The sequence below is a fragment of the Urocitellus parryii genome, chromosome 3 (genome assembly GCF_045843805.1).
Source record: "Urocitellus parryii isolate mUroPar1 chromosome 3, mUroPar1.hap1, whole genome shotgun sequence".
Classification (NCBI taxonomy): domain Eukaryota; kingdom Metazoa; phylum Chordata; class Mammalia; order Rodentia; family Sciuridae; genus Urocitellus; species Urocitellus parryii.
Genome location: NC_135533.1, coordinates 194,980,263 through 195,007,185, shown reverse-complemented (window position 1 = coordinate 195,007,185; position 26,923 = coordinate 194,980,263). Strand labels below are relative to the sequence as shown.

Sequence of the window (26,923 nt, the reverse complement as noted above, 5' to 3'; positions counted from 1 at the left end):
TTGTTTAGTTTATATGCTGAAAGCTAGTGGTGTGGGATTGAAACAGACTAAGTGGCTATTGGCTATTAAATCACGTGTGTAATGGGAATATTAATGTCTGTGTTGTGCATTTGTCCAGCACTTAGCTTACAAAGTGCTTTCACATACATTATTTGATTCTCCCAACAACATCAGATGAGTAGGGCAGAGGTAATCATGTCTAGTTTATGAATCACAGAAGTGAGGGTTATAGAATTCAGAAAACTCAGTATCAGAATCCTTGCTTTCTGTCACCAGGCCTACTGCCTACTTCAATAAAATTACACTACTTCTTCTGGGTAGTTTGAGTAATGGCAACTCAGAGTCTCTGGCTCTCTGTCACCTGAGTTTATGGGGTAACAATATTTCCAGATCATGTGATATGGAACTTAAATTCTTCCTTGGGGAAACAAACTTTTCTCTCCTTCTGACCTGATTTTCAATGTACTAGGTGAGATAGCAGGGAGGCAGAGACCCTTTAAAATTTTTTATTAGTGCATTATAATTATACATAATAGTAGGGGCCATTGTGACATATCTGTATGTGCACATAATGTGATCTGCTCTATTTCATTCTCTAATACTTCCATATTTCTTCCCTTCCTCCCTTCACAGTGTCTCCTTCCTCTCATCCACTGGTCTCCCTCCTATTCATTTTTTGGTTGGTAATTCAAGGACTCTTGAGAAAGAAATATTCCTCCTCTTCAACTTCATTTGGACCTCCATTCTGGAGGTATTTTGATGAAATACCTGATTAGGCACTTTCTCCCCCCAAACACCCACCTTTCTTCTCTCAATTATTTTCTCGTTCCCTTTTTGCTCCTACTTCTGTAGGAGCAGCTTTTCTCATCACTTCAGCTTGGCACACTCATTCAGCACAATAAACGGTTACTCTCCAAGCCTCACAGAAACCCATCTCCACGCAGCTCTCCCCCAGCCTTGCCTCGATCTTTCAGTACCATGGACAGCTCAAGCACAGCCTAGGGGCTTCCTTGTTCTTGCAGCACCATGGAGAGCACATGCATTTTCCCCAGCACTGTGACAGATGTCATTTCTGCATCACTCAGAGTTGTCATGATCAGCAAGGATTCCCCCAGCCCCATTCCCATAGCCTCTGGGATAACTCGGGACTATTCAATTTTGAAGATGGCCCGATGCTATTTTTCTGGTGCCACAGAGAACTGAGGCTTCATCTCTAACCACTCGGCAGGATCATGGCTAGTTGTGGTCTCCCTTTTATCACCCCAAACAGCTCATTGTGTTTTCCTTTTCACATGCCTACTTCAATTCTGGACAGCTTACTCACATGTTCCAAAACCCTATTACTCCAATAAAACATCTAAAGATAAAAATTTTAAGAATAGTGGACAGCTTAGCTAGATACGTAATGGTATCACTGACTACATAAAATGTTGAAATCTCAGGAAAAAAAAAATCTTCTCTAAGCTTGACCACTCTGACCACATCCCCAAACCAAGGACATTTAATCCCATTCTCCCGTTGCCATGGAGATCACAGCAATATTCCCAGTGCGGGAGCCAGCTTGGTTATTTGTTCCATGAATTAGAGAACTGAGCCCCATTCTCGGCACCATGCACAAGAGTTTCATGCAAATATACAAATAGTTCAGTTACTATTTCTCAGTACCAGCTCAGTCACACTCTTCACTCAGTGCCATGGTAGGTTCAGCCACAGTCCTAGTAACACCCTGACAATATTCTTGCTGTTTCACCAGACATCTAAGTCATACCAGTGGAAATTGAAACTGACTTTTTTTTTTTTGGTGCCTCTTATAACCAGCCTGGCCATGTGTGCAGCTGCACCAACATTCCAACTATTCCTTTTTCTGCAGCTCAAGCTATCTAGTCATATCCTTTCTACTCCAGTATACTTGATCACACTTTCCCCAAGTCCCTCCAAGACTAAAATTACTGTCTCATGAACAAAACTCTTCTGTTCTTAAAAGCTCTTTGCCTGCTCTTTATATGAAATGGACACCCTTATTTTAGGCTACCTCATACAGGGAATGTTCAGTGCCTCTCCACCCCGCATGACCCTCCTAGTTCTAGCAGTCATTTTCTCTTCCCTCCTCAGAGAGCTGCTTTAATCCATATCAGGATGGATTTCAGCAACTTTTATGGAACACAAGCCACTGCTTTTCAAGAACATAAGATATGGTCAGTTTCTATCTGCCCTGGAGTGAGAGTTAAATACTTATATTTTTTCTTCCCAATTTTCCCCAAATTTCATTCTGAGGTCAGATAAGAAGCTCTGTTTCATAAATATTTGATTCACATCATTCATATCCCTTAAATATTTATTCATTTATTCAATAAATATTTATTTTCAATTTGTATATCTTTATGGGGTATATCATGACAATTCAATATATGTATATAATATGTATATTATATACATATCAGGGTAATAAGCATTTCTATCTCTTCAACCATTGATCTTTATATATGCCAAGAATTTTATACTCTTCTCTTCTAGTCGTTCTGAAGTATATTCTAGTTGTCTTGCCTGGTAATTACCCTACTTCACTAAAAAGAGCCAGGAGTGGTTCCTTCACTCCTACTAACAACAGATATTTGTTGATTGCTTACAATGTCAAGCACCATTATCAATGTTAAGGGTTCAAACAATTAAGCAAACAGTTCATATTTTCATGGAGAAAAAAATATAGTTGAAGGAGATAAGTTATAAGCAAATAAAAATAGAAAAATGGTATAAAAATCAAGAAAGGTAAAGGGATATATAGTGGTGGTCAGGTACTCTTGTTTGGGGAAGAATAATTAGTGGAACCATCCCTAGCAAGGTGATATTTGAAATGAACCATGTGGTTATAAATGAAAAGCAAATATTAGGCAGAGGAATAGCAAGTTCAAAGATACTAAGGCAAAATGTTATTGGTACATTCAAGAAAGAGCAAAGCAGTCTGTGGGACTGGGGTCCAGTGAGCAAGGGAGAAATGACATAAATTCCAGAGGTGATATTTATGGGAGCACACTACAGGGTATTTTTTAAAGAATTATTCTGATTGCTGCAAAGAATACAGACCTCGGGGATTGAAGAAATGCTAGTGGTGAGATAAATTGAGAAGATACATCAGTAGTCCAGGCAAGAGACGATGGTGGACTGGACTGGCAGTAGCAGCAGAGGTGGGTGGCCGAGGATTTGACCGCTGGCAGTGGCTGTGGTGAGAAGTAGACAGCCATTCTTCCGGAGGGGGCTTTCTGAGACACTGAACGTAAGAGTTGAGAGAGAAAAGTAATGGATAACTACAGTTTCAAGGTTTGGACCCTCAGCTACTGGAAGGGTGAACTTTTGATGTATTAAAAGGAGCAGGGAGACTAAGGGAAGAGTGTGCTTAAAATGAAGATGATAGTTGGATTTTATACATTGTCAGGGATGGGGGGGGTGCGGGGGGTTGGTGAGTGGATGGTTGGATACAAGAAATCTGGAATGCAGATGATAGACCTGGGTTAAAGATGCCAATTTAGCCAGGTGCAGTGGTGCACACCTATAATCCCAGAGGTTCAGGAGGCTGAGGCAGGAAGATTGTAAGTTCAAAGCCACTCTGGCCAACTTAGTGAGACCCTGTCTCAAAGTATAAAAAAGACTAGGGATATGACTCAGTGGTAAAGTGCCTCTGGATTCAATCCCTGGTGCAAAAAAAAAAAAAAAAAAAAAAAAAGATGAGAGCTAGATCTGTGTTTTGGATGTGGCTCCAGACTACTCATACTACCACCAGAGCTGCAGTCTTCTCCTTTGGGAATTAAGGGTCCCAGGAAGCTGTCCAGATAAGTTGGCTGAGGCCCACAGCTACATTTAAGTTCCCGAAAGTTATAAAACTCAAGCTTATTTACTGTTATACTCCAGAGTCTAAAATAGCATCTGATAAAAGGGAAGAAGCTTTGAGAGAGGAAGAGGCATGAAGGAGGACCTCTCCGTTTCTGTTAGAAAAATGCACAATTTATTAAGACAGGAAACACAAGAGGAGAAGCAGCTGGGTTTTGAGGGGAGATGATGATGAGATCATGGGAGGCAATAATTTTGAGGTGTCTATGGAGCCCATTAAGGTGATATGTCCTAAGGTATTGTATTAGTGAACTAGGAGAATGGAGGCTATTGTAAGAGCTTCAATCTAGCTTCTCTAGAGCAAGCAGGGAAAATACCACATAGATACCCACGAGTCATTCTGTTTACCTCCAGGCTAACCCTACAGGTAACAGGCCTCCTGAGAGCATTGAGGCCTATGGAAAACAGTCATTAAAGTGCCTTCCAGGGTTTTCATTGGCCATGGTGAACCAGGTCCCAGAGACCCTTCCTGGCAACACTAGAGAACATGGGTTAGACCAGGATTGGGTAAACTTATGAGATCATAACAACTTGAAAATAATCATGTACTGCTAAGTCATCAATGGTCTCTCAGGAGCTGTAAGGTAGACATGGGTTAAAATATATACCCCAAATTGACTTATAATTTAATTGCCTGAAGAAATAATAGAAAATGATTTATATAGAGGGTTAATGGTGTAGCTCAATGGTAGAGTGCTTGCCTAGCATGTTCAAGGTCCTGGGCTCGATCCCCAGGACCAATTTTTTAAAATAAAATTATATATTATAACACTCAAGTTTCAAGTACAGCTATGTTCTCAAGGACTTGACCTCTTTCCCCACCTTCCTGCTACCTTCTTCAAGAATAGCTATAACTTATTATATTCTATGTATTTATAATATGTCAAAATACATTCTATTGTCATCTATTGTCATGTACAACTAATAAGAACAAATTTTAAAAAATTTTTAAAAACACATTGAGCAAAATACAGACTTTTAAACAAATAGGGCTGGGAGAACTGGTAATCCATATGTAGAAAAATTAGACTAGATCCTTATCCCTTACCTTGGACAAAAGTCTACTCAAAATGGACCAAGAACCTAAGAATTAGATCAGAAACTGTGCAACTCCTAGAAGAAAATGTAGTGTCAACACTCTAACATATAGGTGCTAGAAATGACTCTCTCAGTAGGGCCCCTAAGCTCAGGAAATAATGCCAAGAGTTAGTAAATGGGATGGCATCAAATTAAAAAGCTTCTGCACAGCAAAGGAAACAATTAGCAATGTGAAGAAAGAACCTACAGAATGGGAGAGAAATCTTTTCTAGCTTTTCCTCTGATAGAGGATTAATATCCAGAACATATAAATAACTCAAAAAACTTTACATAAAAAATCAAATAATCCAATTAATAAATGAGCATGAGTTAAACAGACATTTCTCAAAAGAAGAAACCCAAATGATCAATAAATTTATGAAAAAAAATGTTCAACATAATTAGCAATTAGGGACATGAAAATCAAAACTATACTGAGATTTCATCTTAACCCCAGTCAGAATGGCAGTCATCAAGAATACAAGCAATAATAAATACTGGAGAGGATATGGAGAAAAAGAAACACTTTTACAATGTAGGATTGTAAATTAGTACAACCACTGTAGAAATCAGTGTGGAGAGTACTTAACAGACTAGGAACAGAACCCCCATATGACCTAGCTATACTACTCCTCAGAATTTATCCTAAAAAATTAAAGTCAGCATACTATAGTGACACGTACATACCCCTGTTGATAGCAGCACAATTTACTACAGCCAATCTGTAAACCAGCCTACCATCAATGGTTGAGTGGGTAAATAAAATGTGATCTATATAGACAACAAAGTTTTATTCAGTCATAAAGAAGAATGAAATATGTCATTTGCAGGAACATGGATGGAACTTGAGAACATTATGAAATAATGAAATAAAGTAAAATAAATCAAACTCAGAAAGTAAAATTTTTTTAAAAAAGAATAGATGTAACTTCTTAAAAGCATACCATTACATGATAAAAAGGACAATCAAAAGTGTTAACATCTTTCATAGATTTTAGCAAGTGCATTTTAATGGGAAGAATTTTCATCAACTTTGTTTTTTTCCCACAGAACACTTGTTCATAGCACACTACATTTCTGGAAAGCAAATTGGAGGAAATGCAGGGATAGAACTACTCTAAGAGCTATGAGCCACAATCCTTATGAGTGATCACTTAGCATGAATAAGGAGGGCTGAGGAATTTCTACAGGTCTGGGTCTAGCCCCTGAGAGCTGGAGCAGAGAGAGTCCCCTTTTTCAAAGAAAGAACTGGCCCTGTAGCTAATCTGCCCTACCCAGGATTCAGGTTATTTTTAATGAGTCTTAACCTTCCCCAGGTCTTTAGAGGAAGTCAATCTTTTTTCTTAAATTCCTTCTCCCACTTGATATTGAGAAGGCAAAAGAAATAGAATAGTCCTGTTGGTTGATCTTTCCTAATTGTAAAGTCTTGAGGAAAGTACTGGGCCCTTGTACCTATAACACATCTCTATAACATCTCACTTGTGAGCACAGTCTCACCACTACTCTCAGAATAGCCTTGACCTTGACCAGAGAGATTTATGGTGGCCCAGTAGAGTTATGGACACTTGGCATCAAGTCAGCCTCAGTGTTGAGACCACTTTAACTTCAATGAAGTCCCTGCTCTAGCACCTGAACTTCTGGTTTGATCCTGTTTTTAATCCTTAGCACTGCATTTCTGTATCACTGAGAAAGGTCCTACATTGTTCCTCTGTAACTAAGGCCTGAGACTCAAATTTTGTCCCACAAGTAGTTCTTCTTGCCTAAGACAAGGAAGATAAAGTAGTTCTTGTCACTCAAAAGGAAAGAATTAAAGACACTCATGAGATCCAATCAAGTCTACAATGTTTGAATGACCACTGCATAAATACACCTTGTTCATCAAGACATGGGCATACAGCACATAGACCTTTAGGAGAGACAGAATTGCAAGACAGATGCTCAGTCCTATAATGTAGGTTGATTTTGAAGAATTCCCCAAGTGGAAAACCAGGTACAAGTGGGCAGGAAGAGAGGGAGAGAGAGAGGAAAAATTTCCAGGCTAAAATCTTGAAAGGCATTAAGGAAGAGAAAAAGTATCAGAGGAATGGGGTCTTGTCGCAGGACCACAGAACATGGAAGGATCAGCAACAGCAAACAGGGTTTCCAAGTGTGGATACTGGATACAAGAACTTCTTCTAGGACTGGCTCAGCTGGTAGAATCTTCATCATAGGGGACTGATCGAGAGCTGTCTCTAGATCTGGTGGAAGCAAACAGAGTCTTCATTATAGAGGTGTTAGATTCAAATGCTACCTCTGCCACCCTCTACTTGACTTTGAGGGATGCTATATAATATTTTTAAGAAAATGGATTTTAAAAAATCATTTCTTTTATTCTGTACATTCTTATGATTGCATCTGTGATTTTGCTGCACTTTTCCAAAGGAAATATTCTTTAGTTTTTATTTTCAACTTATGAGTTTTAGAATTACTGCTTCTCATTCAAGAAATATCTATTGATGCCAACAGATTCTAAATGCTGAGCACTGGGCTATGCTCTAGAGAATCAATGCTAAACAGAATAGATGTGTTCCCAGCTCTCACTGAGCTTACAATTTAGTAGGAGAAATCAAAAAGCAATCAGAAATGACAAATCTGAGATTTCCTGAGAAAGGGAAGAAAGCTATGGAAGCATGAAATGGGAATCCTAACACAGACTTCGTGTAGGGTGTAGAAAGTTGTTGCACACCCAAAAGTTAAAGAATGAAAAGCAAATTGGTAGATAATTTTTCAGGAAAAATTGCTTTTCCCTGAAAAGCGAATTGGTAGAATAATTTCAGGAAGGAGCAACGGAACCTGGAAAGGCCTCAAGATGACAAAGAATGAGGTTTGCACTTCAGAAATATTTGCTTACAGTTAAAGAGTGGGTCAGAAAGAGCTAAAGAGGAAGCAAGAGGACAAACAGGAAGCCATGAGAATGTCAGGGGTGGGGCCAGTGTGTGGAGAGCAGATCCTGAGGAGCAATAATTAACAGCACTGGTATCTTATTGTAGATGGAAATTAAATGAAAAGGACATAATGGTGATACCCGGTCTGTGGGCAGGCAAAGACTAGGTTATGTGGGGCCATTCACAAAGAGAGAGAGCCATAGAGGAGAGGAAGGTACTAGAAAGGGGTGTGGAGATGACAATGAGTTTGAGGCAGGCTGAATTTTGAGGTGCCCCTGAGACACTTAAGTGGAGATGCCAAATGAGGGCGTGGTCCCCAAGGACCCATGAGAGGCCAAGATAAAGACTCAGGACTCATCTGTATATGAATGAGAATGGAGGAGATGTCTCTCAGGAGATTGTGTCAGAGTTTAAGTACTGGTTCTATCTACCACTTAGTAATGCATCCTTGGAAAATTTAACATTGCCACTCTGGTTTATCATTTATATATTGAAAATAATATCTCCTAGGGTACAGTGATGTTTAACGTGATGAAGAGTGTAAATTACTTCATCCAGGGTCTGGAACATAATGGAATCTCAGTAAATGCTAAGCTGTTGATGTTGATCCTGTTGCTATTATTGAAACACAATAAGAGCCTAACATAGAACCCAAAGAAGCACAGCAGGAGAAGATGAGGAAGAGGAAATTGCGAAGGTGCAGACAGAAAGTAAGAAAACCAAGAGAATGTTGGTTTTCTAGCAGCCAAGGCGAGAGAATATTTCAAGAAGGTAGTGGTTTAAAATAGCCAGTGGGTATATTCTTATCACCAAGATAAGAATCCCCTGAATTGAGCTCCCCAGAGTTCTCTGATGTCCTTGCAAGGAAATATTTTAGTGTGGTGGGGGCAGAGCCAAGTTGCAGACTGGTGAGAGGGAAGAATAGAATTTCATTGGATTAGAGAAAAGGGAATGAAGGGAAGGGAGGGGGATGGGAATAGGAAAGACAGTAGAACGAATCAGACATAACTTTCCTATGTTCATCTATGAATACACAACCAGGGTAATTCCACATCACGTACAAACACAAGAATGGGAAGTTATACTCTATGTATGTATAATATGTCAAAACACATTTTACAGTCATGTATATCTAAAAGATATTCTTAAAATTGTAAAAGAGTTAAGTATCTCAAAATGCTGATAGGAAGGAGCTGGGAGACAAGAAGGAAACACAAATGAAATGTTAAAGGAATAAGATTCTAAGTCAAAGGAAAGAATTGATCTGAACCACAGATGACAGGGTGTATAAGGTAAGCTGAGGTTTGGTGGCATAAAGTGGAAGGAGTCTCTTTTTCTCCATTAACTAGGAAACATGGTCATTGGCTTATAGCGATAAGAGAAGCAGAGTGGGGCGGGTTTGTGGCTCAGTGGTAGTTCACTTGCCTAGCATTCATAAGGCCCTGGGTTCCATCCCCAGCACTACGAGAGAGAGAAGGAGAGAGAGAGAGAGAGAGAGAGAGAGAGAGAGAGAGAGAGAGAGAGAGAGAAAGTCAGGCAAGATGGAGTATACTTGCAATCTCAGTCTAGAAGAAACTGCCGACTAGGGAAAATATGATTCCTAGATTACAGTGCTGTTCCCCAGCATCCCTCAGCTATCCAAGGTTCAAAGAAACCTGAATTAGACTGCCCTAGATGGACCTGGGATTAGGATTTAGGATAAGAAGGAGGGCATAGCTAACACGGCACACCTCAGATCTCCTATGATTATGAAGAAAATTGTTCAGCCATGAACAAAGAGCAGGAAACCAAGAGATCCTAATGAAGTTCAAAGGAAGGAATACTGAAAATGTCAATAAATCAAATATTGTGTTCAGAGAGAAGGATGAGACTTAAGATAAAGTCGATCATGAACCCAAGTGTTTGATGAATGTAGGAGAGTGCCTGGAATTCTCCAGTCCTAGAAATGAGCAAAGAGGGCAAAATGACTAAAGCTGGGGCAGGGGTATGCGTTTCAGGCTGGTGAAGAAGAAATGACTTAGTGCTTGGGGAGACAAGACCTGAGGTACCTGGAATAAACAGTCTCCCATAAACATATGAGCACTGCAGGGGGATGGGTTCCTGAGAGGAGCCTACTGTGAGTTAAGGGAGCAGGTGAAGAAGAGGGTGGGGAAGATGTTCTAGCCATCAGGGCATGATGGATGGGAGGGAAAGGGTGAGTGAGCAAGCTGTCACCTTTCTGTGCTTATTTTTACTCTCATAAGAGTTTACATTCTTCCTGAAGAAGAATGAAAAAATGGAATTCCCCTTGGGGTCCCTGGAAACGACCAACTTCCGGCGGTTCACTCCAGAGTCACTGGCGGAGATTGAGAAGCGAATTGCTGCCCATCAGGCAGAAAAGAAAGTCCAAGATAAGCCTAGAGAGAAGAAGGACCAAGAAGAGAAGCCACGGCCCCAGCTGGACTTGAAAGCCTGCAACCAGCTGCCCAAGTTCTATGGTGAGCTCTCAGCAGAACTGGTCGGGGAGCCCCTGGAGGATCTAGACCCCTTCTACAGCACACACCGGGTAAGAGCTACCAGTAGGAATGTCTGCCCTCAGCTCTTGGAGAGGAAGTCTCAGTTCCACCCGGCCCAGGGAGTCTTCCTGAACCCTGGGTGATATGACAGTCTGCTAAAAGACTCAGTCCATGGGAGATATAGCTAACTCACTACCTTGATGGTTTCTTTGAATCTTTATGAAATTTATGATAAGAGCTAATTAAACCCCAATCCTCAAAAAGCACACAACTGTGGCAGAACTTGCAGGAAAAGTTGGCAGCTTCTGGGGTGAGCTCTGGCGTAGGCCCCCAGAGGTGTTGGCTTTCTTTGCAGGTGGAGGACAGAGAACTTGATGTTAGGGGAGGGGACTTGGGAAAAGAGCACAAAAAAACAGAATGATTTGAGCCTGGGATCCTCCAAGTATAATCTTGGAAACCCTGGAGTCTTCCAAACTCATTCAGTGGATATGTGAAGTCGAAACTCTTTTGTAGTAATACTTTGATATCATTTGTCCTTTTTGTGCATGTTCTTTCGAGCATACAGTGGTAAACATGGAAGCTGTTATTGGGGAAGAACATCATCACTCGAACAGCTACTGGAATGTATGTGTGTCTGTACATTCCTGTGTTTGAAAATTTCCTAAGTTCTTTATTTTTAATATGATATATATATATATATATACACACATATGTAAACATATGTACATACATATTGTATGTATATACTTACATATTAGTCATATTTTCTTTGCTTCAACAAAATATCCAAGGAAATCAACTTAAAAAGGAGGAAAGGTTTATTTTGGCTCATGGTCTCAGAGGTTTCAGTCCTTGGCTACTTGGCCCATCACTTTGGGCCTATGGTGAGGTAGACCATCATAGAAGAAATTCATGGTAGAAGAAAAGTGCTCACCTCATGGTAGCCAAGAAGCAAAACCAAGAGAGAGAGGAAGGGGCTGGGATCCCAATATCCCCTTCAAGGGTGTATCCCTGGTGACCTAACTTCCTCTCACTTGGTTCTCCCTCTTAAAGATCCAACCACTTCCCAATAGTGCTACAGGCTGATGACCAAGACTTCAACATGTGTCCTCCGAGGGACATCTAAAGTCCAAACCATAATGACACACACATATACACATGCACATTTGGGTGTAATCAAAAATTATAAACATAAACAAAAACTCTAGAGTTCTCAACACTTTGGGGAAATAATGATTTTTTTAAAATCAAGAAGTTTGAGAACTACTAGTCTAAACAAGAGGTGCTCTGAGTCAGTTACATCACCTGTATCATACTGTAGGTGCTCTACCCAGTCAAGGAAATGGTGAGTACGTGTTTGGTAGTCACAAAGGTCGGGAATCAGTTACCTCGATACGGTCTGTAGAGAAAATAAAAAGACACTGGAATATCTTTCTCTCTCCTCTCTCTTGCCAAGAGCCTACACTCTCCTAAATGCTTAAAGGAAGGAATCAGGAGAGAGTTTAGGAGGAAGTAGACAACAGAAGGAGCATCACAGGACCAGGAACGGTCCTCAAATCAGAAGCAGAATTAAATGCAACCAGAACTCCACAATGATGTTGCCAGAATCTTCCCCTGGGCAAGGCGCGTCTTACCAGCCCCCAGACAGCTGTCTGTCCATCAGGCACTCTCCGTGAGCCACAAAACAGGACTTTCTCTGGGAGAGTGAGGATGTGGCTTTGAGTCCATGATCCTCCTAACTCTCTGCCCCTCCCTCTGGCTCTCAGTGACTTGTGGCTCCCAGGCCCCTTCTTGCTCACATGCCTGGCCCTACACAACTCATGCTCAAAAAACATGGCTGTGTTAGGATTTCTGCTTCTCACTGGAGATCCACCTCTGCTCTGTTTTGTTTTAGACATTTATGGTGCTGAACAAAGGCAGGACCATTTCCCGGTTTAGTGCCACTCGAGCCCTTTGGATATTCAGTCCCTTCAACCTGATCAGAAGAACGGCCATCAAAATGTCTGTCCACTCGTATCCTTTGCACGGTTGCTTCTTCTGTTTGTTAGAATCTGGTTCTGTCCAGTAACTTCTTTAGAGGTTAAAAGTAGAGCTTCTTACAACGGAATCCTGAGACAATGAGGAGATTAAATTAATAAAGTTATTTGTGGCTTTAATATGCCCAATATCCCAAAACAGTTCCAAGATTGCCTCAATGGGACCTCATTGGACATGAGGCACTGCCAATATTACAGGTCACTCCAAGACTACTAGCAGGTTACAATATCTGTAGTCTGAGTTTCCTGCCATGGGGTAAAATGATGACTAGGGATTCATTGTTCAAACGTCTATATCACATGAGTTGCTTTAGGTAGCAGCAGAAGCCGTCTTTAGTTTTGTTTTTTGTTTTGTTTTATTTTGTTTTCAAGGCAAGCCAAGCTAGTAGACAAAAGAGACTTTGGCTTGGCTTCCAAAGATCTTCCCTGGTGACAGTCCAAATTGGAAATTCCCAATGACCAATTCAGCCCTGACTTCCAGAAAGTTGATATGCAAGAGCGGCCTTGCCTGGCAGATGGTGGCCAGCTGCTTCTTAGGAAACTCCAGTACAAAGGAGCTCCCACCTCACCCCACCCTCTGCCATGGGGGGAACAGCTTGTGGGATCTCTGCACAGTTCTCACTGAGTAAGCATCCCATAGAATCATCTGCACACTCAACAAGAAACTCCACTGCTTGATGAAGGTGCATTCCATTTTCTGTTTTCATGTTTTATCTTTATGGTTAACCTGTGGAAGTTATATTTTCAGAATTGAATATTGGATTTCCAGATTCTTCAAAAGCAAAGTTCTCTTTTCCTAAATACTTTCTAAATGTCAATGCTGTCCTAGGTACAGAAGTCTTGGAAGCTGAGATTAGCATCCCCATGTTACAGATAATGAAACAGAGGTATTTAGTAAATTGCTCAAGGTCTCACAGATAGTTATGAGGCCCAGCCTCCATTCTTCTTAGCATAGTACCTACAGTGAGGAAGTAGGTAGTTAATGGATATAAATTAGAGTAATTATTCTCTCAGTGTGTCGTCTCTACTTGGGCAGTTGTTGCTTTAAAAACATGTATATCTACATATATATCTACACAGAAATTACAAAGAGAAATAACACATACATAAACTCCTCTTCGTGGATTTTGGTTGAATTACGTCTAGGTAAATAAGAAATAAGATTCCTTTAAAAAACCAAATGACCGGTAAATATTCTTTTCATCTTGAGATTTGAGAAGTAAATAATTCCTCAGTGGAGTCACAAGCTACATAGGACACCTGTTGAGGGGTCTCTTCCTCACAAAAGTCTTATGTTATAGAGCAGTTATATATTTGAATCTCATTAATTTGGTGACTGCAGCCCCAAAAGATATTCTTCAAGGTGTGGAATCCTCAGGGTCTATAATTAATATTTCACTCAAAATTACAATTCCAAATACACGTTCTGTGAATATTTTCATTTGTAATCTTATGCACAAGATATATAACATTTTAAAGGTTTTGTAGAAGTAGAGATATGATTTTAATTTAAACCCGGGTTAACGTTTCCCCCTCTGTGGACATATTTCTTAATTTAATTGTAAATCAGCAAGAAAATGTGGTTTAATTAATAGAATTTCCCTGTTCAAAATAGATGTGTTCCTAAGTAACCATAAAACAAGGGTCACTAAAGGCACTTACAGAAAACTAAAGCCAATTTAAATATTTCTGCTCAAATTGAAATGATGAAAGATGAGTAGTGCGCTCTCTCTCTCTCTCTCTCTCTCTCTCTCTCTCTCTCTCTCTCTCTCTCTGCTTTCCTGTCTTTGCTTTCCTGTAGGAAATCTTGTTAGGAGGCCATCTAGCTCTGAGGAAATGTCCAAATGGGAGAAAGTTGTCTTTGGATCCTCCCAGCCACCCTTTCTTCCACATTTACCCTCTTCCACTCACCTTCCTTTCAAAGTCTCCTTCCACTTCCAGAATACCTTTGCCTATTCCCTGCTCCTGGCATTTTCCTCGGTGACAATGCATAGCTAATTCTATTTAGGATTTTCTTCCCAAGTGAGTAAGTCCCTTCCTGGTGCCGGACTCCTCCATCCCTACCCAGAAGTCTGTTTCCTCGATAAGACTGATCTCAGCTGCATTAGGAAAATGATCTGACTAAAACAATCCCATAAAGGCTGGTACCCTTCCACTTATCTCCAACTTCCTAACTTCTCTTTGGCTTTTAGAATAAAAGAGACTTTTAGGTGGGTGAGGTAGCACACACCTGTAATCCCAGTAGCTTGGGAGGCTGAGATAGGAGGATTGTAAATTCAAAGCCAGCCTCAGCAAAAGTGAGGTGCTAAGCAACTCAGTGAGATCTTATCTCTAAATTAAAAAAAAATACAAAATAAGGCTGGGGATGTGTCTCAGTGGTTGAGTACCCCTGAGTCCCTGGTAATCCCCTAACACCACCCCCCCCACCACCAAAAAAAAAAAAAAAGAATAAAAGAGACTTTTGCTGGTTGGAATTTCAGGTCACCTTGTCTGGTGAAATGAAAGTCTCAGGACAGAAGGACATTTTGGAAAAGGGACTCTATTTTCTTTTCTTTTTCCAAAGGGTCTGTTATAGACAGAGCTGAGCCCACATCTCCACACCATGGTTAACTGGCTGCAAGATCTCAGAAAATTTATTTAAGCTTTGAGATCAGTTTGCTCCCATCAAAAATATCAATAATAATATCCAGCCATAGATTGTTGTGTGCTGTTAGAAGTTAGTGGGCAGGGTTTTCAGCCCAGGTGAGGGATTCAGTAAATACGAGTGGTTATTATATGACAAGACCATGATGCTAATATTAGCTAAGAGTTATGAACTTGATCATTCAGCATCAAGATGATCCTAGATGACATCAAGGAGACAAGGTGACGCTCAGCTCTTCCTTAACATTGGCCTCTCAGGTGGTTCACTGTATTTATTACTGTCACCATTGTGGTCAATTGTGTGTGCATGACCCGAACCGATCTTCCAGAGAAAATCGAGTGAGTAGATTGACTATAATCATTGTGCTGTTTTCGTTCTTTGTCCTCTTGCTTTTTAAAAAATTTTTTTTTTCTTGGTGGCTTTTTCCTTTCATTTGTCCTGTCATGTCTCCGTTGGGTAATGCTAACTTCTGTTATCTATTTGACTTTGTAATGATTAGACTTCTCCTTTGTGAAACAGACTGTGTTTCACATATAATCTTCAATTTCAAAAAGGTATAGATTCGTGGCTCTCAACCTTAGTTGCACATTGAAATTTCCCAGAAAGAGATTTTAAAATCCTGTTGCCCAGAGGGTCTGAATTCATTGGACAGGGTGCCCTGAGCAGAAGAGTCCTCTCCACACCCTGCCAACACACACTCATTGCTAGGTGTGCGCGTGAATGAAGTTGAGGGAGGACCTACTCTGAAAGAGAGGCAGGAGTAAAGTTATAACAAAGTTAAAAACAAAGGGAGGGGGGAAGATATTCACAAAATAACTCATGAATGTAGATATTTAAGTTGTCATGACTCACATCCTTCAAATTGACCTTAATATCCCTGAGCTTATTCTGTCTCCGTGGGTTAGCAGGCAAAGCCTCTGTAGTTTCAAAAGGAGTCCTTTCCCCAAACACCTGCACCACCACATCTGGTACAGAAGCCCCTACCTCAGTTTGTACCTTATGTTCCTTCAGGTATAACAACAGGATCTCTGCAAAGATTTTTTTTAAAATATTTTTTATTTGTTCTCTTTAGACATACATGATAGTAGTAGAGTGTATTTGGACATATTCTACATACATGGAATATAACTTCTCCTAATTAGGATCCCATTCTTGCAGTTGTACATGAAGTGGAGTTTCACTGGTCTTGTATTCATATAGGAACACAGGAAAGTTATGTCCAATTCATTCCACGGTCTTTTCTATTCCCATCCTCCCTCCCTTCCCTTCATTTCCCTTTGTCTAATCCAATGAACTTTTATTCTCTCCCCCCTATTGTGTGGTAGCATCCACACATCAGAGAGAACATTCAGCCTTTGGTTTTGGGGGGATTGGCTGGATAGCATGATAGTCTCCAGTTCCATCCATTTACTGGCAAGTGCCATAATTTCATTCTTCTTTATGGCTGAGTAATAGTCTATTATATATATGTACCACATTTTCTTTATCCGTTCATCTGTTGAAGGGCACCTAGGTTGGTTCCATAGCTTAGCTATTATGAATTGAACTGCAAAACTTTCTTTTTTCCCCCGGTTTGTTTGTGTTTTTTTTTTTTTTTTTTTTGGTTTTTTCTCTTTCTTTCTTTCTTTCCTTTGTTTTTTTCTTTTTCTTTTTTTTTTTGCCAACCATAGCAGTAATGCACCCCACAATAGAGAATGTGATCTATTTCTATTTATAGATTAACAGAGAAAAAATCTTGTGGTCACCTTGATTGATGCTGAAAAACCATTTGATAAAGTTCCATTTCCAGTTATGTTTTAAAAACTCTTAGAAAAAGTTGGAATAGAATGGAATCACCTTGGTCTGAGAGAGGGTGCTCCTTCTTCAAAAGGTAGCCACCATCATACATAATTATGAACAGAGAGTCTTTCCCTTTCAGATCAACAACAACAACAAAAAGATGTCTATTTTCACCTCTCCAACTTTGTAAAGGAGTATACAAAGGCAGGAAAAAGAAATAAAGGGTTCAAGAATAAGAAAAGTACCAAAGTGTAGTGATTTAGTATCATATTATGTATACAACATATCCAACATGATCTACAAACTATTAAAATTAGTAAGACAGCATAATGTAATAGCTGAATCTGAATTAATATACATAAATCAATTACACATCTAACAACAGACTAGAAAATTTTAAAATACCACTTACATTGGTATTTAAAAATATCAAGTACCTAGGAATAGGATTATCAAAGTATGAGTAAGATTTCTACACATAAAATTATAAAATCTATTAAGTAAAATTAAACAAAATCCAATAAATGGGGGAGATGATATTATGTTGTTGGACTCAAAGTCTCTCAATATTGGAAAAACTCCCCAAATGACTAGTCAGCTGAATATGATTCCCAAGAGAAATTCCATCAGGCTTTTATTGCATTACTTGACAAAGTGACTAAATTTGTATGAAAATGCACAGAGCAAATCATAACCGAGACACTTTTGAGGAAGAAAATCAAGGCAGGAGAACTCACTCTACTGGGTGTGAAGATATCCTAAAGCTGTAATAATGGAGTAGTTAGTACATCACTGGTGTAAGATCAGTCAGACCATAAACAGACCAATGAATAGGCATCTGATTTGTGATCAAGGTGACACCACAGAACAGCAGGAAAAGGATAATCTTCAGTAAATGATGCAGGATAATCAGGAATCCCAGAAGAATAATGACATTGAACATCCAACTTCACAGCACACATAAGAGTTAACTCTAGGGGAATTGATACCTAACTTTCTTTGCATAACACCAAGATGTAAAGCTTTTGGAAGGAAAAAATTAAAGAATATGATCTCAGGATAGGGAAAGATTTTTTTTTTAATCTTTTTAGATATACATGAGAGTAGAGTGTATTTTGACATATTCTATATACTTGGAGTATAAATTCCCATTCGTGTGGTTGTACATGATGTGGAGTTACACTGGTCATGTATACACATAAGAAGGGTAAGTCTTATCACATATCATGCAGAACACTAACCATAGAAGGAAAAGACCAGTACATTTCAATATACTAAAATTAAGCCTTTCTGTTCATCAGAGGACAACTGGTTTTTCTGGTATATTCTTTTTCTTTTCTTAATTTTTTAAAGTTTAATTGGTTATATATGACAACAGAAAGCATTACAAATGATATTACACATATAGAGCACAATTTTTCATATCTCTGGTTGTACACAAAGGAGAATCATACCATTCATGTCTTCATACATGTACTTAGGGTAATGATGTCCATCACATTCCACAGTCTTTCTTACCCCCATACCCCCTCCCTTCCGCTCCATCCCCCTTTCCTCTTTGCCCTATCTAGAGTTCATCTAATCCTCCCCTGCTCCCACCAGCACATTATGAATCAGCATCCTTAAAGCAGAGAAAATATTCAGCATTTGGTTTTGGGGATTGGCTAACTTCACTTACCATTATATTCTCCAACTTCATCCATTTACCTGAAAATGCCATGATTTTATTCTCTTTTAATGCTGAATAATATTTCGTTGTGTATATATACCACATTTTCTTTATCCATTCATCTACTGAAGGGCATCTAGGTTGCTTCCACAGTTTAGCTATTGTGAAGTATGCTCCTATAAACATTGATGTGGCTGTGTTACTAAAGTACTCCTTTGGGTATAGACCAAGGAGTGGGATAGCTGAGTCAAATGGTGGTTCCAGTCCAAGTTTTCCAAGGAATCTCCATACAGCTTTCCATATTGGCTGCACCAATTTGCAGTCCCTCCAGCAATGTATGAGTGTACTTTTTTCCCCACATCCTCACCAACACTTATTGTTGTTTATATTCTTGATAGCTGCCATTCTGACTGGAGTGAGATGATATCTTAGAGTAGTTTTGATTTGCATTTCTCTAATTGCTACAGATATTGAACATTTTTTCATATATTTGTTGACTGATTGTATATCTTCTTCTGAGAAGTGTCTGTTCAGCTCCTTGGCCCACTTATTGACTGGGTTATTTGCTTTTTTGATGTGAAGATTTTTGAGTTCTTTATATATCCTAGAGGTTAGTGCGCCATCCAATGTGTATATGGTAAAAATTTGCTCCAAAAATGTAGGCTGTCTATTCAACTCACTGATTGTTTCTTTTGCTGAGAAGAAGCCTTTTAATTTGAATCCATCCCATTTACTGATTCTTGACTCCTATTCTTGCACTATAGGAGTCTTATTAAGGAAGTCGGGGCCTATCTGACATAATGGAGATTTGGGCCTCCTTTTTCATCTAATAGATGCAGTGTCTCTGGTTTAATTCCTAGGTCCTTGATCCACTTTGAGTTGAGTTTTGTGCATGGTGAGAGATAGGGATTTAATTTCATTGTGTTGCATATGAATTTCCGGTTTTCCCAGCACCATTTGTTGAAGAGGCTATCTTTTCTCCAATGTACATTTTTAGTGCCTTTGTCTAGTATAAGTTAACTGTATTTATGTGGGTTAGTCTCTGTGTCCTCTATTCTGTACCATTGGTCTATACAAGTCTATTTTGGTACCAATACCATACTGCTTTTGTTACTATTGCTCTATAGTATAATCTGGTATAGTGATGCCGCCTCCTTCACTCTTTTTGCTGAGGATTGCTTTAGCTACTCTGGGTCTCTTGTTTTTCCAGATGAATTTCATGTCTGCTTTTTCTATTTCTATGAGGAATGTCATTGATATTTTGACTGGAATTGCATTAAATCTGTATAGTACTTTTTGTAGTATGGTCATGTTGACAATATTAATTCTGCCTATCCAAGAACAAGGTAGATCTTTCCATCTTCTAAGGTCTTTTGTAATTTCTTTCTTTAGCCTTCTGTAGGTCTTCTACTACTTTTGGTGTTGATTTTGTTTTTCTTTTTCTAGGGTTTTGAGATGTAATGTTAAGTCATTTATTTGTTGATTTTTTTCCTTCTTTTAAGGAATGAACTGCATGCAATGAACTGTCCTCTTAGTACTGCCTTCACAATGTCCCAGAGATTTTGATACATTTTGATACATTTATCTGTGTTCTTATTCACCTCTAAGAATTTTTTAATCTCCTCCTTAATGTCTTTTGCAACCCATTGTTCATTCAGTAGCATATTATTTAGTCTCCAGGTGTTGGAGTAGCTTTTCTTTTTAAATTTTATCATTGATTTCTAATTTCATTCCATCATGATCTGGTAGAATGCAGGGTAGTCTCTCTACTTTTTTATATTTGCTAAGAGTTGCTTTGGGCCATAATGTATGATCTATTTTAGAAAAGGATCCATGTGCTGCTGAGAAGAAAGTGTATTTGCTTATTGAAGAATGAAATATTCTATATATGTCAGCTAAGTCTAAGTTATTGAGTATATCATTGAGTTCTATAGTGTCTTTGTTCAGCTTTTATTTGGAAGATCCATCCAGGGGTGAAAGAGGTGTGTTAAAGTCACCCAGAATTATTGTGTTGTGGTCTATTTGACTCTTGAACCTAAGTTTGATGAATATAGACACTCGGGCATACAATTTATTATTGTTATGTCTTGTTGATGAATGGTTCCCTTAAGCAGTATGAAATATCCTTCTTTATCCCTTTTGATTAATTTTGGCTTGAAATCTACTTTATTTGATATGAGGCTAGAAATTCCTGCTTGTTTCCACAGTCCTTAAGAATGGTATGATTTTTCCCAACCTTTCACCTTCAGTCTGTGGATGTCTTTTCCTATGAGATGAGTCTCTTGGAGACAGCATATTGTTACATAATTTTTAAAAGACAATCTTGCCAGTCTATGTCTTTTCATTGGTGAGTTTAGGCCATTAACATTCAGGGTTATTATTGAGACATTATTTGTATTCCCAGCCACTTTGTTTATTTTTGGTATTTAACTTGACTTTGTTTCTCCTTTGGTTTGTTTTTCCTTTAGTGTAATTCCTCCCTTTGTTGATTTTTATTGTTGTTTTTGAATTCCTCTTCATGGAATATTTTGCCAAGGATGTTCTGTAGTGCAGGCTTTCTATTTGTAAATTCTTTAAAACTTTTGTTTATCATGGAAGGTTTTTATTTCATCATCAAATCTATAGCTTAATTTTTCTGGATATAAAATTCTTGGCTGGCATCCATTTTCTTTTAGAGCTTGGTATATGCTATTCCAGGATCTCCTGGTTTGGAGGTGTGGGTTGAAAAATCTGCTGAGATCCAAATTGGTCTCCCCCTTTTTGTGATCTGATTCCTCTCTCTTGCAGCCTTTAAGATTCTATACTTATTCTGTATGCTAGGCATTTTCATTATAATGTGCCTTGGTGTAGATCTGTTGTAATTTTGTACATTTGGTGTCCTGTAAGCTTCTTGTATTTGATTTTCCAATTCATTCTTCAGGTTTAGGAAATTCTCTGATATTACCTCATTGAAGAGATTGTTCCCTTCCTTTGGTTTGAAACTCTGTGCCTTCCTCTATCCCAATAACTCTTAGATTTGGTCTTTTGATGTTATTCCATAATTATTGGATGTTCTGATCATGGTTGCTTACCATCTTCACTGTGTGGTCAACTTTATTTTCCAGATTGTATACCTTGTCTTCATTATCTTATGTTCTGTCTGTTGATGATGCTTTATATTGAGTTTTTTTATTTGGCTTATTGTATCCTTAATTTCAAGGATTTCTGATTGTTCTTTTTTCAGACTCTCTATTGCTTTCTTGAAGTAATCTTTTGCTACCTATCTTTTCTCCCTTATCTCTTTGTTGGTGTGATCAATGGTTGCCTATATTTGCTCTCCTATCTCTTTGTTAGAATGATTAATTTTTGCCTGTATTTTCTCATTTAGGTCATTCTTTAATTAACAGATCATTTTAATTATGAACATTCTGAACCCCTTCTCTGACATTTCATCAACTGTGCTACCATCGGTTCTGTTTTTATCATATCCTGGTTTGTTTGGGGCACTTTCCTCCTTTGTTTTTTCATGTTGTCTATGTGATTTCTTTACTTGGAGTGTCAATCTGAGGTATTACAGTTTCTACCCATAATCTGTGCAGATTATCTGTATCTCACCTTGGTGTTGGGCTTCCAGACCCTGCCGTGTCCCAGGATGGATGCTACTGCAACTATAGGTGGTGGTGGCAATAGCAGGAGGTAATTGAGATAGCAGTGGAGGTGCCCAAGAGGGAGGCAACTTCTTTCATAGATGGGGCTGAAAGGGTGGGCCTTATACTGGCTTTGGGATGCCTACTGGAAGATGTAGCTGCTTCTAGGCCCTGTCTGTTATACCAAGGGTAGAGGCTACTGCATGGGGAAGGCTATGGGGAGTATTTATTATTATTATTATTATTATTATTATTATTATTATAAAGGCAAGAGAAATTGCTACAAATTAGGAGAATAAAAACCCCCAAGACAGAAGAGAGAGATTGGGAAGAGGCTGCAGAGTGCTTGTAATGTTCCATTTTGTGAAGCAGGTAGTTGTCACACAAGCTGCTATGAACTGAAAATTCATACATTGAAACTCTAACCTCCCACATTACTGTGTTGGACATACAGCATTTAAGGTGATGAGTGAGGTCAAATGAGGTCACCAGGGTGAAACTCTTATCTTATAGAACTGGTGTTTCTGTAAGAGCCCTGTGAATACCTGGGAGAAGACAGCCATCTACAAGCCAGGAAGGGGACTTTTGTTAGCCCTGGATCCTCCTGGCACTCTGATCTCACAATTCCAGTCCCTGAACTGTGAGAGAATTTCTTTTGTTCAATTTTTCTGTTCTATATTGTTTTGTTATGGCATCCAGAGCTGACTAATACACAAGCATTCATTTGAAAACCACATAAAAACATAGAAGTTTACATCTCATGTGCATTTTTATTAATATTACATATTCTAACAAAATGTTTTAAAAACAAATTTTTAAAAATAATTGCATTGAATATGTAAAATACAAATCAGAAGACAGGAGAGAAATTGCAAAATTAGAAAATCCTATTGTATATCACTAAAATCACATAGCATGTAAAACTTTTATCCTTCTTTTGAACTTTTCATACAAAGCACTTCTTCTCAAGACGAGTTATTTGGGAGTTATCCGGGGATTCTGGTTAAATATGGATGGTAACATGCATATATTTTAGCCCACTCTCTCAAAATGCCAATAAAATGACAGCATGGAAATAAGAGCAGTATAAATACACAAGAACAAAGAGAAGAGAACGGAAATCACAGAGGACAAAGGCTGTCAAAACAATCTTGGGAGACCAAGAGTGGGTGGGAGAGTGGTAAATCACTTAGCTGATCAGGGCTTGGTAAGCCACGGCGCCTGCAGAGGGGAATAAAAATGAGGATCAGGCATTTTACCCCCTGCAAGCTCCAGAGGTACTGGAAACAGTGACAGGATACAAATAGCAAAAAAAAAAAAAAAAAAAAAAAATGGGAGCAGAAAGAAAAAAAGAACGTGGGAGCAGAGAATATGTTCACTTATTGTTGTTTCTATAATAGTGAAGTTAAAAAAATCTTCTTTAGGGTTGATAAATCAAGGAAGGTGGGGGGAAAGTCATGTTCAATAGCACAAGGGTAAGCCTAAGAAAGTTGTTATTTAATGCAATGGATGGATAAACCAAAGAGGAAACAGAATTGTCAAATGTAAATAAGAGATTCTGTTTCAGGAAATAGCATTTTTAAGGGTAATGTATTACATATTTTTAATTATGATGATATATTTACTGTGATGTTTGTACTTACAAAGCTAAACACTACAGCAAAATTACAAACTCTTCTAACCATCAGAAGAATTGTACACAAAAAATAAAAGGAAATAAAACATGACAGGTAATCAAGTATTTTAAAGGCCATAAAATACATAATATAAGCAAATCTGTCATGTCAGCAAGTATAAATGGATTTGACTCACTTAATCAAAAAATTCATATAGTATTACCTAAGAAAGATGTTCTTCAGAGTGACACAAAAGACTAAAATTAAAGAATTGACAAAGATGCCCCCAAAGGCAAAGAAAGCAAGTCATGATCTGTATCAGAGAAAGCGGAAGTTAGGCTAAAAAGCATTGAACATAACAAAAATGACATGTTTTAAAGTTTATTCATAATGGTAATTCACCTTTTTTTTTTTTTTTTTGGTACTGGACATTGAAATCAGGGAACTCGATCACTGAGCCACATCCCCAGCCCTATTTTGAATTGTATTTAGAGACAGAGTCTCACTGAGTTGCTCAGTGCCTCAACATTGCAGAGGCTGACTTTGAACTTGCAATCCTCCTGCCTCAGCCTCCCCAGCTGCTGGGATTACAGGCATGTGACATCACACCTGACAATTCATATCTTTTTAACAAATAGCATGGCAACACTATTTATAAATCAAAAAAGTGTGTTAATAGACACAAACATTGAGGACTAGGAAAGATTAATTTATTTCTTTCAGCCTATACCAGATCAAGTGAATTAAAAAAATAAAAAAAAAGATGACTTAAGCTATATAAATATGATATATCTGATTATTATATTACAAACTATATTCCCTGAAAATAGAGATTATGTCTCCTTTTCAAAAGACCATACAAATTTACCAAATAGTAAATCACCCAAAAACCTCAATAAGTTCCAGAAATAACATAAATTAACATAATAAAAAATTATCTGATTTCAATGCAATACAATTAGAAAATAGTAGTAAAATAAAAAAAAATGGGAAGTCTTTTCACTTGATAATTTTAAAATCTTCTCTTAAGAAACTCTTACATAAAATATTTATAAATTTAAACTACAGAATTTCTAGGAAAGCAAAATGTTTTAAAAACCAATTTAATTGGAACCTTAAAATGTAAAAATATGTTCAGGATAATTTACAGCATTCATCATATCATATTTATATTAGTAAAAGTTGAAAAAAAATATTTAAGTACCTAACATAAAACTAGACAAAAAATGATAAAATAAATGAGAAGAAAACAGAAAGAAAAAATAATTACAAAAGGAGAAAAAATTGGAAAGCCAAACAAGAGAATTAATACATACAAAAGCTGCTGTTTTTTTTAAATGCCCAAAACCTTTATACTGAAAAATTATAAAATATTATTGAGAAAAATTTTGAACCACTTAAATAAACTCGGGATATCTCAGGTTAATGGATTAGAAGCCTCACTACTATTAAAATGTTAATAGTATCCAAATTAATCTATAGATTCAGTGAAATGTCAATTAAACTCTCAGTAGCGATAGTTTTGCAGAAATTGGATAAATAGCTTTTACTTGCATGGATGAAGGAAAATTTACTTAATGATTACCCTGTTGATAGGCATTCATGTTGATTCTAATCAATGTAATCCTCCTATTTTGCCATTATAGTTAATTCTCTGATGAATAGCTTTATGCACATATCTTCATACACATAATGTGGGTCAATTTAAGGAATAAATTTCTAGAAGTGGAATTACCTGGACCGAGGCATGTACCATTTTAATTTTTGAGATATTGTCCAATTGTCTTCCACAGTTATATCAATATCCATTCCTAGTGATTATTAAACCCATTCTTTATCAGATTTTGCATTAACTGAATTATTGACAGAATTTCCTTTATAAACACACTTTGAAAAAACATAAAATACAAAAAAATCTTCCTTTCTGATGCTAGTCCTGGAAACTCCTGTGACAGTATCTGGTGATGCTGAGCGTCCTTGGCCTTGTGAATTTTACTTTTGAAATGCAAACTGATAACAACCATTAGTTGTTTGCTACATTGCTGGGAGTCCAGAAGAAGAAAATAAATATCCTCGGGATAGACTGGAGCTCCAAGGATCATGCTGTGTATTTTTAAGGGAAAAATAAATTGTAGCCAGTGAAGAATCAGAAGCAAATCCTATCTCTGTGTTCTTGATACAATCTTGTGGACCCAAGTGGTTCCCTGCATTTATCTTCCCTCTCTTTCATTAACCCTCCCTGAAACACTAACTTTGCACTATTACCTGCTGATAATCATAGCTCCCTACCTCCCTGACTATCTGTTTGCCTGAAGGAAGATAGAGATACGTATTCCATTTTTAAATCACTTCTTGTGCTCACAAAGTAACAAGAGATCCAGTAGGGCTAAAATAGAGAAGAATATGACAGATTGACATTCAGGAGGAGGCGAAAGGTGCAAGTAGCAAATGGTTGTTAGCAGCGACTAGAGGAGGACTTTCCCACTATTCTCATGCCTAAGACTCACACAGAATCATGGAAAGAGTACTTTAATAATTTTAGGACACTCATCACTAACCATACTGAGACTCTGGAAAGACAACTGACAAATTGCAGCAGTTTGGTTGCAGAGAAAACCATAGTGAAAAGAGAAGTGTTTTATCATCTGGGGGAAAACCAAACAAACATGTGAAGTGAAGCTGAGCCTAATGGCAAATGGAATTAGGTCCCTGGCACTGCATACATATAGTTTTTTTTCTTTTCAAATTTATGAGAAAGCTATCATATCGTATGCATGTTTTATCTGATGCTTTTTAAAAAATCAATATTGTGCTTTGGTTATTTATCTAAATGGACAACGGTAGACCTCATTGATTAATTTTCACTGTTATATAATATTCCATAAAGATATTCTGTATTTTCTTCTAAAGGTCATAATTTTTCTTTCCACATTTAGATATTTCATCCTTCTAGAATTTACTTTTGCATGTGTGTTGTATGAGACAGGTTTCCAATAATTCTTCATATAAATCATCCCAACCTCATTTTTAATGGACCATCAATTCCCAAGTGATTCCTACAGTTGAGTCTGTCACATACCAGATTCCCACTCCCACTTGAATCTGTTTCTCCCAGGAATCTGTCATTCATTTCCTGCATCAGCATCACACAGATTTAATGCTTTATAATAAGACA

General features: G+C 38.0%; 1 protein-coding gene across 3 annotated transcripts in view; it reads left to right on the top strand.

Moving 5' to 3' along the window:
- The first annotated feature begins 10,158 nt into the window (after window positions 1-10,158).
- The window catches only part of Scn10a (sodium voltage-gated channel alpha subunit 10), a 91,642-nt gene continuing 74,877 nt past the window's right edge, over window positions 10,159-26,923 (top strand). For all 3 annotated transcript variants that reach the window (XM_026401589.2, XM_026401587.2, XM_026401588.2), the window contains exons 1-3: window positions 10,159-10,428; window positions 12,273-12,391; window positions 15,316-15,396. In XM_026401589.2, coding sequence (XP_026257374.2) covers window positions 10,159-10,428; window positions 12,273-12,391; window positions 15,316-15,396 — 470 coding nt within the window. The remainder of the gene's footprint in view (window positions 10,429-12,272; window positions 12,392-15,315; window positions 15,397-26,923) is intronic.